Raw genomic sequence first — 17,861 nt, forward strand, 5'->3', positions numbered from 1 at the left:
AGACTGGGTGGGTGGGGAGTCTGCTTCGCTGGCTGGAGTCGGACTGTGTGACTGCCCTGTGTGGAGACTGGGGAGACAGAGTGTGGAGGTCTCGGCTCACGAGACTCTGACAGAGAGACTGCCTGCTGCAGTGTGCCCCACCCACCATGACCACATGGTAAGCCTCAGTCAGTCTGTGCCGGAGTCTTCTCTCCCACAGCGCTCACACAGGCTCACCCCTCCACAACTTCTCTTCTCTCTCTGAAACTTTAGATTATAATGCATAATGTACCCCCTACTTAAAATTTATAAAGATATTAATAGTCACCTCGGAGTTATGTGACCTGTATAAAAGCACTCGGCCTGCGGTCTCGTGATTTTATATGGTCACATAACTCCTCGGTAACATAATATCTTTATAAATTACAGAGGGGGTACATTATTCACTATATAATTTACAAGATATTCATGGCTTTTGTGTATTATGTGAATATATATATATATATACACACATACACCCTTCCATATGATAGAAGCAATTAGTTGTAGTACTTATACCTAAATTGTTATTACTTGACTTGTTTATATTAGAGATATTTAACCCACTGCTCCTCTTCCTCACACTGCCGGTTGTAGATTGTACCTCACAGGTATAATTCCCAGAATCCTTTGGTGCAGCTGAGGGAACTCTGTATTCATGAGATGAACTAAAATGTTGCACCACTATCCCATTGATATAGAAAGCAAACTGCAGCTCTGTAGTATTTCTGAGATTTGTGTCACATGTTATGGTCATGTGATCTCCTTCTGTCACCTGATCTTGGGTCACTTTTATTTGTGGGGGACTGAACAGCTCTGGGAAGAAAAATAAACATCAATACCATTGACTGAAATTAGAACTGAGTGAGCAACGTATTTTTTTATATTTATTCATTATTTTTCACTTTTGATAAGAATGCAAAAAATAACAACACAAAAAGAACACAATTAAAGGGGTTGTTTACCTTTAAATTAACTGTCAGTATGATGCAGAGAGGGGTATTCTGAGACAATTTGCAATTGGTTTTCATGTTTTATTATTTGTGGTTTTTGACTTATTTAGCTTTTTATTCAGTAGCTCTCTAGTTTGTAATTTCAGCCATCTGGTTGCTAGGGTCCAATTTCCCCTAGCAACCATGCATTGATTTGAATAAGAGACTGGAATATAAATAGGAGAGACCTGAATAGAAGGATGAGTAATAAAAAGTAGCAATAATAATCTTGGGCCTTATTTATCACAATCTGAATTTATCTTACTATTATAATCAAAAAAGTCTGACAAAACTAAAATCTAAAATTTAACCTTATTTATTATTAAAAAAAAGTCAAAATTTTATCGAAACGGATGCAAACACAAAATTAATTGAGAGAAAATGTGGATTGTATGATTTTTTTTGGACTTTTCTCCCAAATTGCAATTTTTTTCTGAAAAGCTTGCATTTTTCTAATTTTTGATGAAAAGTAGAAAATAGTCGGATTTTCAGGCTAATTCCAGCGCAGACCACAGAAACTTTCAGATAGGATAGGGATCTCTCCCATTGACTTATATACAAATTCGGCAGGTCTGAGATGCTGGATTTTTAAATTTAGACTTTTTCCATCCTCGGGGTATAATAAATCTAGAAAAATGTGAGGGTTTTTTTCCACTAAAATTTTGGATTTTATAGTAAAAAAAATGTTGCCATTTGGACTTTAATACATAACCCCCTAAATGTGCAGCATTTTTAAAATGGGGTCAGTGACCCTCATTTGAAAACAGTCAAGAAAAAGAAAAAACTTACCTCCCAACATTTTTGAAATAGAAAGAAGAGCAAAAAGATTTGCCACATGGAGTGCAGCAGATATTTCTTGACCACACCCATTTGTTAGCCACACCCCCTAATTACCATGTCCATTTTTTCAAAATTTGGCAGTTTATGAAAGTATGAACAGATTTCTGTGGTTTTTATGTGTTATTACAGTTCTGCTAATGAAGGTGAATTGCCCTGCAAGTCAGAGTTGCTTCTCTTAAATTGTTACAATAACTTATTGCTTATCTTAAATAGTTACAAAAGTATCTAAGTGCACCTGCTGGCTTTTCTGGACTCTCTGCTGAAAGCCAATTAGTTAGAAAAGTTGTATCTTTTTCTGTTCAGTGCAGGAGAAAGTCTGGACCATTCTGTAACAATCTGGGACTGAGCTGTCAAAATTGGGACTGTCCCAGGAAAAACATGACAGTTGGGAGGTATGGAAAAAAAAGGAAGACCAATTGAAATGTTGCTTATAAATGGCAATTCGCTAACATACTAAAAGTTAACTTAAAGGCAAACCAACCCTTTAAATGAGTACAGAAATAGAACCCAGTGCAGGTCATGCATTTTCCAAACATTATCAATAAGTACAAACAGACCAAGTTATCAATACAAATATTACTGTTAGTTCTACAGGGGAGATAAAGATTTCTTCTGCTTATCATACTGAAGGGAGGAGTAGAATACTACTAATAGTAATACTTTCTCTTTTATTATCTTTAACAAAGTTGGACAGAGATACCATCATGAGAGAATTTTAAAATTTGAAGCCTCATTCACTTTCAGTCTCATTAATGTATTTTCTAATTAAATGTGTCCAATATGCCAGGAAGCCCCATCAGACACACCAAGCGAAGGCCAACAACAGGTTTTATATTCCTATACAAGTCAGCAATGGGGCATATCAACTGAAATAGTTTTATGGTATCTCTATCCCTATGTACAGACTATGAGCAAACTTAGGGGACTGTTCCTGCTGAATTGTGCTTAGTACAGTGGAATACCTATGCTGCCATAGTTTTATGGGATCTCTCTGTACAGACTATGAGCAAACTTAGGGACTGTTCCTGCTGAATTGTGCTTAGTACAGGGGAATGCCTATGCTGCCATAGTTTTATGGGATCTCTCTGTACAGACTATGAGCAAACTTAGGGGGCTGTTCCTGCTGAATTGTGCTTAGTACAGGGGAATACCTATGCTGCCATAGTTTTATGGGATCTCTCTATACAGACTATGAGCAAACTTAGGGGGCTGTTCCTACTGAATTGTGCTTAGTACAGGGAATACCTATGCTGCCATAGTTTTATGGGATCTCTCTGTACAGACTATGAGCAAACTTAGGGACTGTTCCTGCTGAATTGTGCATAGTACAGGGAATACCTATGCTGCCATAGTTTTATGGGATCTCTCTGTACAGACTATGAGCAAACTTAGGGGACTGTTCCTGCTGAATTGTGCTTAGTACAGGGGAATGCCTATGCTGCCATAGTTTTATGGGATCTCTCTGTACAGACTATGAGCAAACTTAGGGGACTGTTCCTGCTGAATTGTGCTTAGTACAGGGGAATACCTATGCTGCCATAGTTTTATGGGATCTCTCTGTACAGACTATGAGCAAACTTAGGGACTGTTTCTGCTGAATTGTGCTTAGTACAGGGAATACCTATGCATAGTTACATAGTTACATAGTTAAATTGGGTTGAAAAAAGACAAAGTCCATCAAGTTCAACCCCTCCAAATGAAAACCCAGCCCCATACACACACCCCTCCCTACTTTTAATTAAATTCTATATACCCATATCTATACTAACTATAGAGCTTAGTATCACAATAGCCTTTGTATTATGTCTGTCCAAGAAATCATCCAAGTCATTCTTATAGTCATTAACTGCATCAGCATCACAACATCACCCGGCAGTGCATTCCCCAACCTCACTGTCCTCACTGTGAAGAACCCCCTACGTTGCTTCAAATGAAAGTTCTTTTCTTCTAGTCTAAAGGGGTGGCCTCTGGTACGGTGATCCACTTTATGGGTCACCGTACCAGAGGCCACCCCTTTAGACAAAGACCCCTAGATCCTTCTCATTTAAGGAAACTCCCAACACACTGCCATTTAGTGTATAACTTGCATTTATATTATTTTTGCCAAAGTGCATAACCTGCATTTATCAACATTGAACCTCGTTTTCCAGTTTGCTGCCCAGTTTTCCAGTTTAGACAAATCACTGTGCAAAGTGTCAGCATCCTGCATGGAACCTATAGTTCTGCACAATTTAGTATCATCTGCAAAAATAGAAACAGTACTTTCAATGGCCACCTCCAGGTCATTAATAAACAAGTTGAAAAGCAAGGGACCTAGTACAGAGCCCTGCGGTACTCCACTAACAACACTGGTCCAATTAGAAAATGTTCCATTTACCACCACTCTGTGTAGTCTATCTTTTAGCCAGTTCTCTATCCAGGTACAAAGACTATGTTCCAGGCCAACATTCCTTAATTTAATCAGTAACCTTTTGTGTGGCACTGTATCAAATGCTTTAGCAAAGTCTAAGTAAATCACATCCACTGCCATCCCAGAATCCAGGTCTCTACTTACATTCTCATAAAAAGAAATTAAGTTAGTCTGGCAAGATCTATTACGCATAAAACCATGCTGGCACAAACTCATAGTATTATGATTTGCTATGAAGTCCTTTATTAACCCTTCGAAAAGCTTTCCTATCACTGACGTCAGACTAACTGGCCTATAGTTTTGAGGCTGAGAACGGGATCTTTTTTGAATAGAGGCACCACATTAGCAATTTGCCAGTCTCTCGGCACTATGCCAGATCTCACTGAATCCTGAAAAATTAAGTAAAGAGGTTTGGCAATCACAGAGCTAAGATCGCTAATTACCCTGGGATGAATACCGTCTGGCCCTGGACCTTTGTTAATCTTAACATGTTGCAGTCTCTTTTGAATTTCATCGTGTGTGAACCATGCATCATTAGTTGTATTACTAGAATTGGGACTGTTAAGAAGGAAACCTTCACTTACTGGTTCCTCATTTGTGTAGGCAGATGAAAAATATGAGTTCAGAATCTGCGCTTTTATTTTGTTTTCATCAACCAGCTGACCCCCCTCTGATAGTAAGGGTCCCAGCCCTTCCGGCTTCATTTTTTTACTATTAACATATTTAAAAAATAATTTTTACTGCTTGCTGCAATATCCTTTTCTATATCAATTTTAGCTTGCCTTATAGCTTCTTTGCATGATTTATTGGCCTCCTTGTACCTTATAAATGTTTTGGCTGTACCAGGTAACTTGAAAGTCTTAAAAGCACGTCTTTTCTTACCCACCTCAACACCAACGCTTCTATTGAACCAAAAAGGTTTTGCTTTGCAACGACGTTCCTTGCTTACAAGTGGAATATACTGACAAGTAAATTTATTAAGCAGCATTTTAAAGACTTCCCATTTTTGTTCTGTGTTTAACCCTGTGAAAAGCATTTCCCACTCAAAGTGTTGCAGAGATGCCCTTATACTGTCAAAGTTTGTACGTCTGAAGTGTTTTAGTTCCTCCCTTATAGAATTGCTTCTGTAACAGAATCTCAAAGGAGACCATGTTATGATCACTATTCCCTAAATGCCCCTCACCCACACAAATGTTAGAGATGAGTTCAGTATTGTTAGTTATTACAAGGTCCAAAAGAGAGTTATTCCTAGTAGGTTCTTGAACGGGCTGGAATAAAAAGTTGTCATTCAGCATATTTACAAACCTACTATCTTTTTCTGTGTTAGCAACCCCATTACAGTCAATGTCGGGATAATTGAAGTCACCCATAGCAACAACTTGACCCAGCTGTGAAGCCGCTTGTATCTGCAAGAGTAGCTCGGCTTCATACTCGACACTTATACAAGGTGATTTATAACACACACCAATGATAATTCTTTTTGTTACCTTTTGCCCAGTCAAAATCTCTACCCAGAGTGATTCTACACCCTCACCAGTGCCAGCTATTGTTATTTCTTTAGCGCATGGCTTTAATTCAGGCTTTACATACAAACACACTCCTCCACCCGCTATTTAATCCCTCTGTCTCTCCTAAAAAGGGTGTAACCATTTAAATTCACAATCCAGTCACATGTTTCATCCCACCAGGTCTCAGTGATACTAATTATATCATAATTTTTAGAGTATGCAATTAATTCTAGGTCTCCCATTTTACCTGACAAACTCCGTGCATTTGCAGCATACAGCGGAGGTTACTACTTTTACTTTTGAAATTTGGATTACTTAGTGGAGAATTATATGTTAAGTTAGTATTATTCTGTTTTCCTTGTAACGGAGGGACCTCCTTAGCTGGTAAACTGTATGCCCCCTCACTCCTCCCCCATGACCCCTTACTAACCCCACTGCCCCGTCTACCCTAGCTTCCCCATAATTCGTTATCTCACCCACCCTCCCCCTGCCTAGTTTAAACACAACCTATTAGCCATTCTTTCCCCTAGCACCGCAGACCCCCTTCCATTGAGGTGCAAACCGTCACGACTGTATGGGTTGTACCCCAACGAAAAATCAGCCCAGTGCTCTAGGAACCCAAACCCTTCCTTCCTACACCAAGACTTGAGCCACGCATTTAGCTCCCTAAACTCCCGCTGTTTTCCTAAACTTGTATGTGGCACAGGCAAAATTTCAGAAAAGATGACATTGGAAGACCTTTCCTTGATCTTAGAGCCTAGATCCCTGAAATCATTCTTTAAGGTCTTCCATCTACCATTTATTTTGTCATTAGTACCTATATGCACTAAGACAGCTGGGTCATGCCCACCCCCACCCAATAATTTGTCTATCCGATCAACCACATGCTGAACCCTGGCACCAGGTACACAGCAAACTGTTCGGTTGTAGCGATCTGGACGACAAATTACCCTATCCACTTTCCTAATAATTGAGTCCCCTACAACCACAATCTGCTTAGGCCTGACTCTACTCTCCTCCCCACCACTACTAGAGAAACTGGTCTCCCGGCTGTTAGAGAGATCAGCCCCATCTAGAATTGCCAATCCAGAGTTCATACTCCCATCATCTTCCCACAATCTGGCAAATTTGTTGCAATGTATAATCTCCGGATCAGCCTCCATTTTCCTTTTGCCCACCTTAGATTTTCTAACTGTCACCCAGCTAGCTGCCTCAACATCCTGCTGCTGTTCTGTTCCCCCCAAACTATCTGACCCCGCTAGGTCCTGCTCAGTGAGCAAAAGACTTCTTTCAAGATTGTCAATCGACCGCAGTGTTGCAATTTGTTGCTCTAGTTCTCTTACTCGAGCCTCCAAAGTGGCAATTTGCTCACAACCACCATAGAGGTAAGTAGTTTGGATCTCTTGTTCCAAACTGCATACATATGACTGATTTGTTTGCTTTAAGTTGCTTTATTCCAGTCAGCAGCCTGATTCAAAATTCATAGTTTTATGGGATCTCTCTGTACAGACTATGAGCAAACTTAGAGGGCTGTTCCTGCTGAATTGTGCTTAGTACAGGGAATACCTATGCTGCCATAGTTTTATGGGATCTCTCTGTACCGACTATGAGCAAACTTAGAGGGCTGTTCCTGCTGAATTGTGCTTAGTACAGGGAATACCTATGCTGCCATATGACTAGGAAGATTTTCATTCATCCAGGTCATGGTATATCTAGTATAGGTAAATCTAAAAACAACTGGACTTGCTGAGTAATCAATGAAGACGTTTCACTACTCATCCGAGCAGCTTCTTCAGTTCAACTGAATGGTGTGGGAAATTCTCGGCATATAAACTCTTCCACTAATCCAATCACAATGGCCCATTGTAACTCTTCAAAGAGGTGACATCTGAAGAAATTCACAGAGGTGTAGATTCTGTGTAGTTACTGTGATAGGATTATCCAATGTGTCATGCAACTCCTAGATACAGGTGTTACTTGTGAGAGTTGCATGAAAGGATGTGTGAAGTGTTCTGAAACCGCCGGGGTACAGATGTTAGAACAGCATTGTATGTAGCAGACAGGTGGTGTCGAAGGCCCCCACCTCTGTTCAGGGATGGTTTCTCCACCTAGACATGAATCGCCTCTTTCACAACTCGTTCAAACCAGCAGTCTTCTTTATCCAAGATTTGGACCTTGCTATCTTCAAAGGAGTGGCCCTTGTCTTTTAAGTGTAGAAAGACAGCTGAGTTTTGCCCTGTAGAGTTTGCCCTCCTATGCTGAGCCATTCACTTGGAGAGCAGTTGTTTTGTCTCCCCAATGTATAGATCTGTGCACTCCTCGCTACATTGGACTCCGTATACCACATTGCTTTGTTTTTCTTTAGAAGTTGGATCCTTTGGGTGTACCAGTTTTTTGTCTCAATGTGTTGATAGGTTTGAAAAACACAGAGACGTGGTGTTTGTTAAAAATCCTCCTGAGTTTCTCAGACACTCCAGCTACATTACCAGAAACCATCCCTGAACAGAGGTGGGGGCCTTCGACACCACCTGTCTGCTACATACAATGATGTCAGTTGAACTGAAGAAGCTGCTCGGATGAGTAGTGAAATGTCTTCATTGATTACTCAGCAAGTCCAGTTGTTTTTAGATTTACCTATACTAGATATACCATGACCTGGATGAATGAAAATCTTCATAGTCATATTGACACTGTCCTTGTTTATTTCTGAGGTTACTTTAAGATTTATGGTGTTCATATTGAGTCTGTTAATAAATTCCAAAAAGCTGGTCTTGGTGCCTGACCATATTCGGATTACATCATCGATATAGCGTAGCCAGAGCTGGATATTTTGAGTATGCTGACTATATTCCTCACTGAAAACAAAATTCCTCTGCCACCAAAATAAATAATGAATTTAAATGACAAAAGTTCTTAAAATAACACTCTCATCAATTTTACATTTACTTATTTTAAATGTTTATCCTTTAATATATTCAGCTAAACACATTTTTGCTCAAACATAGCAAAATAAATAGAATTTGTGGTGGCGAAGGCATTTTTTGACAAATATTTTAGTCAGCATGTGTATTGTAATTATGAAGATAGATCAATGTATTCTGTTAAAAAATTCTACCTTTGACTTCCTCCTGTATCTCCTGGACCAGGTCTGGGTGCCTCAGCTAAAGGGCACTACAGACTTGCAGCATGATCCTCGACTCCATGTGCATATTAAATCTGTGCCTCAGGTGCTATTGCAGCTGCAACATTATCTGCCCTTTTATTGGCCGCCAAATTGATTGGTGACATGAGTACGGCTGGAAAGGTTTGGTCACAGCCTCATTGCACCTCCACTTAATGCTTTAAAAATGACTGGTGAGCACAACTTTCCCTTGTTTGTTATAGTTCAGAGCTGTTCAACTAGCAGTCCACAAGATGCCCCTTGTGTGGCCCCCACCTACCTACTGTGTTTGTTTACCATGTGTAAGATTTAAATGGTATCACTACAGAGATTAACTGGCCCCTGCATTGTTTAAACCCCAAATTCAGACTAATGGCCTATATTGTTCACACCTGTGATCCCCCTGCATTGTTCACACTGTGACAACTGTATTGTTCACATCCTTAATCCCTATACTGTTCACACCTGAGACCCAGACTGAAACTGGCCACATTGTTCACCTGTTCACACGTTATACAAAATGCTAATGGGGCACCAACACTGTGTCACTGTATGTAGTACATATTAGAGTGGTCCTAATAGGTTTCCCTGTCTCCTGCTCTGTTCTGCCTTTCCTATGTTCCCTGTGTGTGTCCGTCTCTACCTGTGTGTGTCATACTCTGCCTGTGTGACATACTCTGCCTGTGTGCCCTGCTCTGCCTGTGTGTGCCCTTGTGATAAAAACTACTCCCGCCCGCCACGTGGTTCCTCTTCCTCTGCCATTGCTGGTTCTTAGGGCGCGCGCACGCGCGTCTCGTTTCCTTTAGTGACGCGGGTGCGCTCGCCTGATGACGCCGATGCGCAAAATGGAAGCAATGGCGCGAAAACACCAGGGTATAAAAGGGGAATTCAGTCTTGAGCAAACTGCCCATGAAAGGATCTTGTTCCTGGTGCTTTGTGAGCTTGTTCTGATTCTGGTTTTGACCCCTGCCTGGCTATACGATTATCCTGACTTCTATATCTGACCCTTGCCTGAATATCGACTATCCTTCTGCTGAACCCTCCTGTCTGATTGATTACCCAGTTTTGACCTTTGCCTGCCTGATTATGATTGACTTCTGCCTGCCTCAACCCAGCCTGTACTGACTATGATTCCAGTTTCCTGTTTTGTACCCTGACCCTCGGCCTAAAGACTCTTGCTAACAGTCGTGCCCCTCTGCCTATCCAGAACATCTAGCCTTGCACCTCTCGTTTAAGTCCTGGTGGCATCCACGGCGGTCACACTAAAGGTGAAGCACGAGCCGAGACCAGGGAGCTTGCCATTAGTTCTGGTGTTGGGTGCCGACCGTGACAGCCCTGCTCTGCCTGTGTGTGTCATACTCTGCCTGTGTGTGCCCTGCTCTGCCTATGTGTGCCATACTCTGCCTGTGTGTGTCATACTCTGCCTGTGTGTGCCCTGCCCTGCCTGTGTGTGTGTGTGTGTGTGCTTGGCATTAGTTCTGGTGTTGGGTGCCGACCGTGACAGCCCTGCTCTGCCTGTGTGTGTCATATTCTGCCTGTGTGTGCCCTGCTCTGCCTGTGTGTGCCATACTCTGCCTGTGTGTCACATAATCTGCCAGTGTGTGCCCTGTTCTGCCTGTAAAACATAAGCCTGGTATTTGTTTTGGGGGTTTGTTAGCATTTGAAAATAAATTATTGTTAGGGGCCCCTAATGTGTTTAATCATGTGCTGGGGGTGCTGTGTTATCCGAGGGGAAGAGGAGGCATATGGATTTAAAGGTATGTCTTAATATGACATCTTTTTTCACATATGAGTGATAAGTAATATCCCTGCAGTGAGCACCAACCATTTGTTTTTTTGGTTTGTTACCATAATTAATGTGGACATGGTCCTGTGGTAACATGGGTGTGGTTTAAAGTGGGTGTGGTTTAAAAACAGGGAGTGGTCAACGCTGGTTTCCATTATTGGCCCTTCACGAAAAATTTCCACAGTACCACAGAAGTTGGAAAGCACTGTTATAGTTTATACAGGAGCCATGGCCAGCTCCATAGCTCCCACCCTTTCCAGCTATATTCAGGTGATCCCACTGGTGGCCAATAAAAGGGCCACTCAGTGGAGAGGAAAGCTGACCGCAGCGTAAATACACTATGGTAGCATTGCCAGAGGTTGAAACCGCTAGCGTATTTACGCAGTGGATGGCTTTTGTTTTTAAAGCTGCGGCACGGACCGCACCAAAAACACTTCAGATATGCATGTGTCCATAGCCTTTAAAGAGTCTGTAAGCAGGAAAAATGCAGTTGCCGTGTTTACAGTTAGAAAACAAGGGAAAGTTGTGCTCACCACTATTTTTTAAAACCATTAGGCGGGGGTGCAATGAGGGTGTGACCACAAAATACATATAGTCAACTACAAGAGGTCCTCTGCACTCAACCCATTATCAATATATTTAAGACAGAGACATTTTGTGCATACTGCTACTAAAAAATGCCTTACCCTTTAAACAACACAGGGATTGTTTGTCCATATATTGCAATATATTTAAGCTGAACAACTACGTCAAAGTCATCCCATATCTGGCCAGTCCTACACTCAATTTTATCTGATTCATTAAGAATTCTATTGCTTCATTATACATTTTACAAAGGGACTAAGTTTTACCTGCAACTTACTAGACCAGCTCCATGTTGAAGCTCCCACCCTTCCCAGCTATAGTCAGGTGATCCCACTGGTGTCTAATAAAAGGGCAGCCAAGTTTGGGGGTTTTACTTTGAAAGCAGCTAGTAAGTTGCAGGTAAAACTTAGTCCCTTTGCAAAATGTATAAGCAATTGAATTCTTAATGAATCAGATGAAAATTGAGTGTAGGACTGGCCAGATATGGGATGACTGTGACGTAGTTGTTCAGCTTAAATATATTGCAATATATGGACAAACAATCCCTGTGTTGTTTAAAGGGTAAGGCATTTTTTAGTAGCAGTATGCACAAAATGTCTCTGTCTTAAATATATTGATAATGGGTTGAGTGCAGAGGAATCTTGTAGTTGACTATATGTATTTTGTGGTCACACCCTCATTGCACCCCCGCCTAATGGTTTTAAAAAATAGTGGTGAGCACAACTTTCCCTTGTTTGTTATAGTTTATACAGGAGCAGTGACCAGCTCTATGTTGTAGCTCCCACCCCTCCCAGCTATAGTCAGGTGATCCCACTGGTGTCTAATAAAAGGGCAGCCAAGTTTGGGAGTTTTACTTTGAAAGCAGCTAGTAAGTTGCAGGTAAAACTTAGTCCCTTTGCAAAATGTATAAGCAATTGAATTCTTAATGAATCAAATGAAAATTAAGCGTAGGACTGGCCAGATATGGGATGACTTTGACGTAGTTGGCCAGCTTAAATATATTGCAATATATGGACAAACAATCCCTGTGTTGTTTAAAGGGTAAGGCATTTTTTAGTAGCAGTAGCACAAAATGTCTCTGTCTTAAATATATTGATAATGGGTTGAGTGCAGAGGACCTCTTGTAGGTGTTTACAGTTAGGCAACAGCAACCCATTCCAAATAAAGCAACAAAAAGTCAACTTTGTAATATAAAGAAGTGGGTTGCAGGTAGGCTTATATTTTACATTAAGGAACCTATTCATGAAACCTCAATTTTTTCTGTTGGAGTTTTTTAGAGGGAAAAGTCCAATTTTTACAGGGGAAAAAAACCTAAAATGTTTAGAGATTTATTATACCCCAACAAAAATCTGCTGCTGCTAAAAATCTAAATCCGAAATAAAACCATGTAGAAGTATGTAGAAATCAATGGCAGATGTCATTTTTACAATTTGAAGATGTTTCTTGACATTGTGTTCTGCACTGGATAATCCGAGAAAGTTGGGGTTTTCAGGCGACAAATAGGAAGAACTGAGCAATTCAAGTGTCAAATTCTAAGAAGCCATATGATTCTAATTATATCACAATTTTGTAGAGACTTTTCCTGCACCGACTTTTTTCGAGTTGATTATTTGATAAATGAGTTACATTCATGGATGTTTTAATAAAAAAATGTGAAAAATTTGAGTTTTAGTAAATACCCTCCTAGATGAAGAATACAATTTAGGCAGATTAAACATTGATAGTGTACCATTATATCAAGTAATATATCAGTGCAAAGCTTTGCTCACCTGTCACCTGGATATTAATGTTATCACTCCTCTTTCTCACACTGCCGGTTGGAGTTTGTACCTCACAGGTATATTTCCCAGAATCCTCCATCTGAGCTGAGGGGACTCCATATTGTTTGGATAAACTGAATCCCTGCACATTGTGCCCATTTCTGTAGAAAACAAACTGTAGCTCTGTAGTCGCTCTGTGTGGGCTGAGCTTTGTGTCACATGTTATGGTCATGTGATCTCCTTCTGTCACCTGATCTGAGATTGCTTTTATTAGTGGGTAAGGGAAGAGCTCTAGAAAAGAAAATATATATGTAAAATGCCATGAATTCCATTAGCAAATAAAACTCATAGTTATGGTAAATGTTCAGTAATAGTGGCCATAAATTTATAGAGGACTTACATACAAATTAATAGTCTAGCTATGTTTTTATTAATTCCTACTCACCCTGTATGTGGATATGTGTCACATTGCTCCTCTTCCTCACACTGCCGGTTGGAGTTTGTACCTCACAGGTATAATTCCCAGAATCCTCCAGCTGAGCTGAGGGGACTCCATATTGGTTGGATAAACTGAATCCCTGCACATTGTGCCCATTTCTGTAGAAAACAAACTGTAGCTCTGTAGTCTCTCTGTGTGGGCTGAGCTTTGTGTCACATGTTATGGTCATGTGATCTCCTTCTGTCAAGTGATTCAGATTCACTTGTATCACTGGTTTGGGGAACAGCTCTAAAATCCAATCAATAATAGTATAAGTTAACAATGTATGTAGATCTTGGTACTTGGTTAAATGGGAACTAAAGCCTAACTAAAGAAGAAGGTAGAAATGTTGTACATGATGTTTTGTGCTTCTGTACCAGCCCAAGGCAACCACAGCCCTTTAGCAGTAAAAATCTGTGTCTCCAAAGATGCCCCAGTAGCTCCCCATCTTCTTTTCTGCTGATTCACTGCACATGCTCTGTGCTGCTGTCACTTACTGAGCTTAGGGACCCACTCACAATATACAGTACACATAGAATAGAAATGTCACAATATAAGGCTGATTAGTAATTAATACACATAATTACTACATGGCAGCACAGAAACCAGTGCAATTAGCATCAGAATTGAATAAACAGCAAACCTGTAGCATCAGCTTATATTACAGCCAGGGAAGCTCATTTTCTGCTGGATAATTAGTGACGAGCCCTAAGCTTAGCTTCTCAACAGCCAATCAGAGCCCACTGAGCATGTGAGTGTCACAGACACTTTCCAAGATGGTGACCCCCTGTGACAAGTTTGAAGTCCTGGATCATTGCTGCTATTGACAAGCTCAAACTTTAGCCTCCTGCAATAAGTTCACTATATAAAATGTGTCATTTTTAGTCACATTAATTTTTAGGGGTTAGTTCTCCTTTAAGTGCACAATAAATATTCATGAAATTTACCTTTTACAGAAATATGTTTTTCACTAGAATAATTATAATATATGAGGCCGTTCTTCACTTGTCGGGTGCATCTGTACAAACCACTCGTTGTCATATTTGCTCTTCCAACCAGAAAATCTGCATTCGAGGGAGAGGATCCTATAACCTCATTGTCCTTGTACAACACAACGTCTCTGGCAGAATACCCAGGATACCCTGCACAGGACACATATAATTCATCCCCTTCAAATACAAACGCTGGTACTTTCAGTGTGAGCCAACCTGAAACCAAAGGAAACATTATTATTGAAGCAGATTATGGACCTTGTAATAAAAAAACATTTCTACATCCACTTTTCCTTCCCAAATAACTGACCCCCCTGCTGTCAGCACAAACAAAGTTATTCCCCTCTATAAGGTTAGCCCTCCCAAATACACATAGCGGTATATTTATTAAAGGATGAACTTTCACTTTAACCCATTGATAAATACTCTTTTCAAAATCCCATAGAAATGAATTTAAAGTGGTGGAAAGTCACTCTAGTGGAGCGCGGTGACCTCTAACTTCACTCTTTGATAAATATACCCCATAGTCATCCCCAAGGGTCCTTGTCCTTGTCTGGATCCTGCATGCAGACTAAACTGCCCATGCTTACTATATGGCACCCAATTGGCTCAGTAGTTTTAGAGGTAATTGGCACCTAATAGGCAATTGGTCCAATGATCTGGAATGTGATGTGTTTGGGCCCCTCTGGAAGCTGCTTTTGTGGTTTGCAGAAAGAATCAAACCCTCTTCTGCATTTAATGCATTTCTGGCTTACAGAGGTGATTCCAAGTACCCCGTGTTGTCTGTTTTTACATCAGGTAAATTACATTAACCGCCCATCTAGAACCAAACATTCCTGAACCCACATGCTCCAGTGACCAACAGTAGCTGGAACCAACCCTGGGATCCTTCACACACTGAATCACAGTCCATTTGGATCACATCAAAGGTCTTGATAAAATACAACTTCCGACTGAATTTGAAGACGTACCTGTCCTCCTGAAACTCAACAATTGTCCCACTGGGTAAGTTTCTTATGCGGTTGAGATGACAATGAAGATTTGAACTGAACTTAAAGAAAGTGTTTACTTATGAAATATTTCCCTTATACTTACCACATTAATCAAATACGGTATCATTAACAATTAATCTATAGCCTTTTATTGGACTAATTTACATACAAAATTTCACTTTCCTTGACAAGGCTGCTTTTCAGAACCCGCTGAGCTTTGGGTGGTCACCAACTTCCACCAATGAGCAGTTAGAATAAAGACATATGGTTGGTACTGGAAATAAATGCACCCAAGGCGAGAAGAAGAAAGCAGGAGGATAGAAATGATTATATTAAGACAACATAAGAGAAATTTATTTTGATGGTATTTTAAAGGAATATCTAACAAAGGATAAACTTTCTTTTTCACCCATTGATAATTACTTTTTTAAAATCCCATAGAAATTAATGGAGAGTGGCGGAAGTTCACCATAGAAGACTGTGGTGATCTCTAACTTAATTTTTTGATAAATAAACCTCAATATATTGCAATTCCCCAGGTGACACCTGCTAAACTGTATAAACTCAAGTGGCAAGGAACATCTAAGTGGAATCCATTGAAGTACAGGTATGGTACCTGTTATCCAGAATGCTCAGGACCTGGGGTTTTCCAGATAACAGATTTTTCCGTAATTTCCTACCTTCCTACCTTAGGGGGCATATTTATCAAGGGTCGAATTTTGAATTGAAAAAGCTTTAAATTTGAATTCAAAAAGAATTTTCTTTGGTCAAATAGGTCAGTTAGAAGTGCATTAGATCGAATTTAATTCTAATTTTTTCCCTCAAAAAAACTTTGATTTTTCAAAGTCCACCAATTGACTCCATGTAGGTTCTAGGAGGTCCCCCATAGGCTAAAACAGCAATTCGACAGGTTTTAGATGGCGAGTGGTCAAAGTCAATTTTTAAAGAGACAGTACATAATAAATTAATAGCTCGAAATTCAAATTTTTTACTTTCAAAAATTCACCTCGACCCTTGATAAATCTGCCCCTAGGTCTACTAGAAAATCATATAAACATTAAATAAATCGAATAAGATTGTTTTGCCTCCAATAAGGATGAATTATATCTTAGTTGGGATAAAGTACAAGATACTTTGCGTCACAACTGAAGTGCAACAAATACATTGCCTGTAGACCATGCAAAGACAATGACCTTCCAGCTAGCCAGTTCAGACCAAGTATTTAAACACTTAAAACGTAACCTTTAATTATAGTTACTTATAAAAAGTGTGTTGATAAACATGCTACCAACAACACAAAACAAACAGAGCACTCCTCCTTGTTCCAAGAAGCAGTGTGGGACCTTGTCCCTAAAATACATATAATTAAAAAGCTACAATTCACAGCCATAGAACACGTAAAATCAACAACAAGGACATTGATAGAAAATTGCTACAATCGGAAGCATTTATATTATTGGCTAAATAGCAAATCTCCAAATGGCCTTAATGAGGGTTTTACGTTTACTCCATTTCTATAACTACATATAACACATTGAATACAAGAACAAAATAATAAGAATGAACAAATGTACTTTCCAACAAGGTATAAATTACTTTTGCTTTATTATACTGTTTCAACACATTTCCATCCAGTTGCGGAACTACCGGGGGAGCAGGGGGTGCAATTGGACCAGGGTCCGCACCCCCTCAGGGCCTCCCGGCAGCTCGCGCACTGCCGATTTCCGGCCGCATCGGCCTTTTTCGGGTAAAATAATCTGGTACGGAGGGGGGCGGGGGCCAGGCGGCACTTCCCGCACCAGGGCCCGCCCCCCTCCAGTTACGTTACTGTTTCCATCAATTAATAGCATCCCGTTAACTCTCCTTAACGAATAGTTTCCAATAGGAATAGGCAAGATATTGCAACACAGAATTCAAATGGCAATATAGAGTCATGATAACATTGTTGCCATAAATATCACTTGGGAACATTGGGAACCTATCACCTTGGGAACTTGGGATGATTACCTACAATATATCTAAGTTATAGAGGTGGGACGTAAGGGTAACCCATGCACAGTTCATGGCATTGAAGCAGCACTGGCAAAAGTAAATGCAGCTCTAAATTAGTATTAGTAGTAGTAGAACTAGTAGAGAATCTAAGGAATGGAAGTGACGCATAAAATAAAGCGCATGCGCAGAAGTACCAGGACGGCACTGGATGACTATTTATAGATGGAGGAAACACGCGCCAGCACTTATGCCCCTGAAGAAGCCAAGGAATTGGTGAAACGCTTAGGGTGGTGGCATAGGCGGATGGTGGGGGATCAGCGACCACTCGCTCCCCACGTAGAATTTTGG

General features: G+C 40.4%; 1 protein-coding gene across 4 annotated transcripts in view; it reads right to left on the reverse strand.

Moving 5' to 3' along the window:
- The window catches only part of LOC121397237 (Fc receptor-like protein 2), a 40,171-nt gene that overhangs the window by 13,618 nt on the left and 8,692 nt on the right, over positions 1-17,861 (reverse strand). The window contains exons 6-9 of one of the 4 annotated variants that reach the window (XM_041573692.1): positions 14,485-14,745; positions 13,505-13,786; positions 13,069-13,350; positions 538-834 (exon numbers count right to left, since the gene is read on the reverse strand). In XM_041573692.1, the coding sequence (XP_041429626.1) occupies positions 538-834; positions 13,069-13,350; positions 13,505-13,786; positions 14,485-14,745 (1,122 nt within the window). The remainder of the gene's footprint in view (positions 1-537; positions 835-13,068; positions 13,351-13,504; positions 13,787-14,484; positions 14,746-17,861) is intronic. The other 3 variants (XM_041573693.1, XM_041573694.1, XM_041573695.1) reach the window with 3 other exon arrangements.

Source organism: Xenopus laevis, chromosome 8L, assembly GCF_017654675.1.
Source record: "Xenopus laevis strain J_2021 chromosome 8L, Xenopus_laevis_v10.1, whole genome shotgun sequence".
NCBI classification, from domain to species: domain Eukaryota; kingdom Metazoa; phylum Chordata; class Amphibia; order Anura; family Pipidae; genus Xenopus; species Xenopus laevis.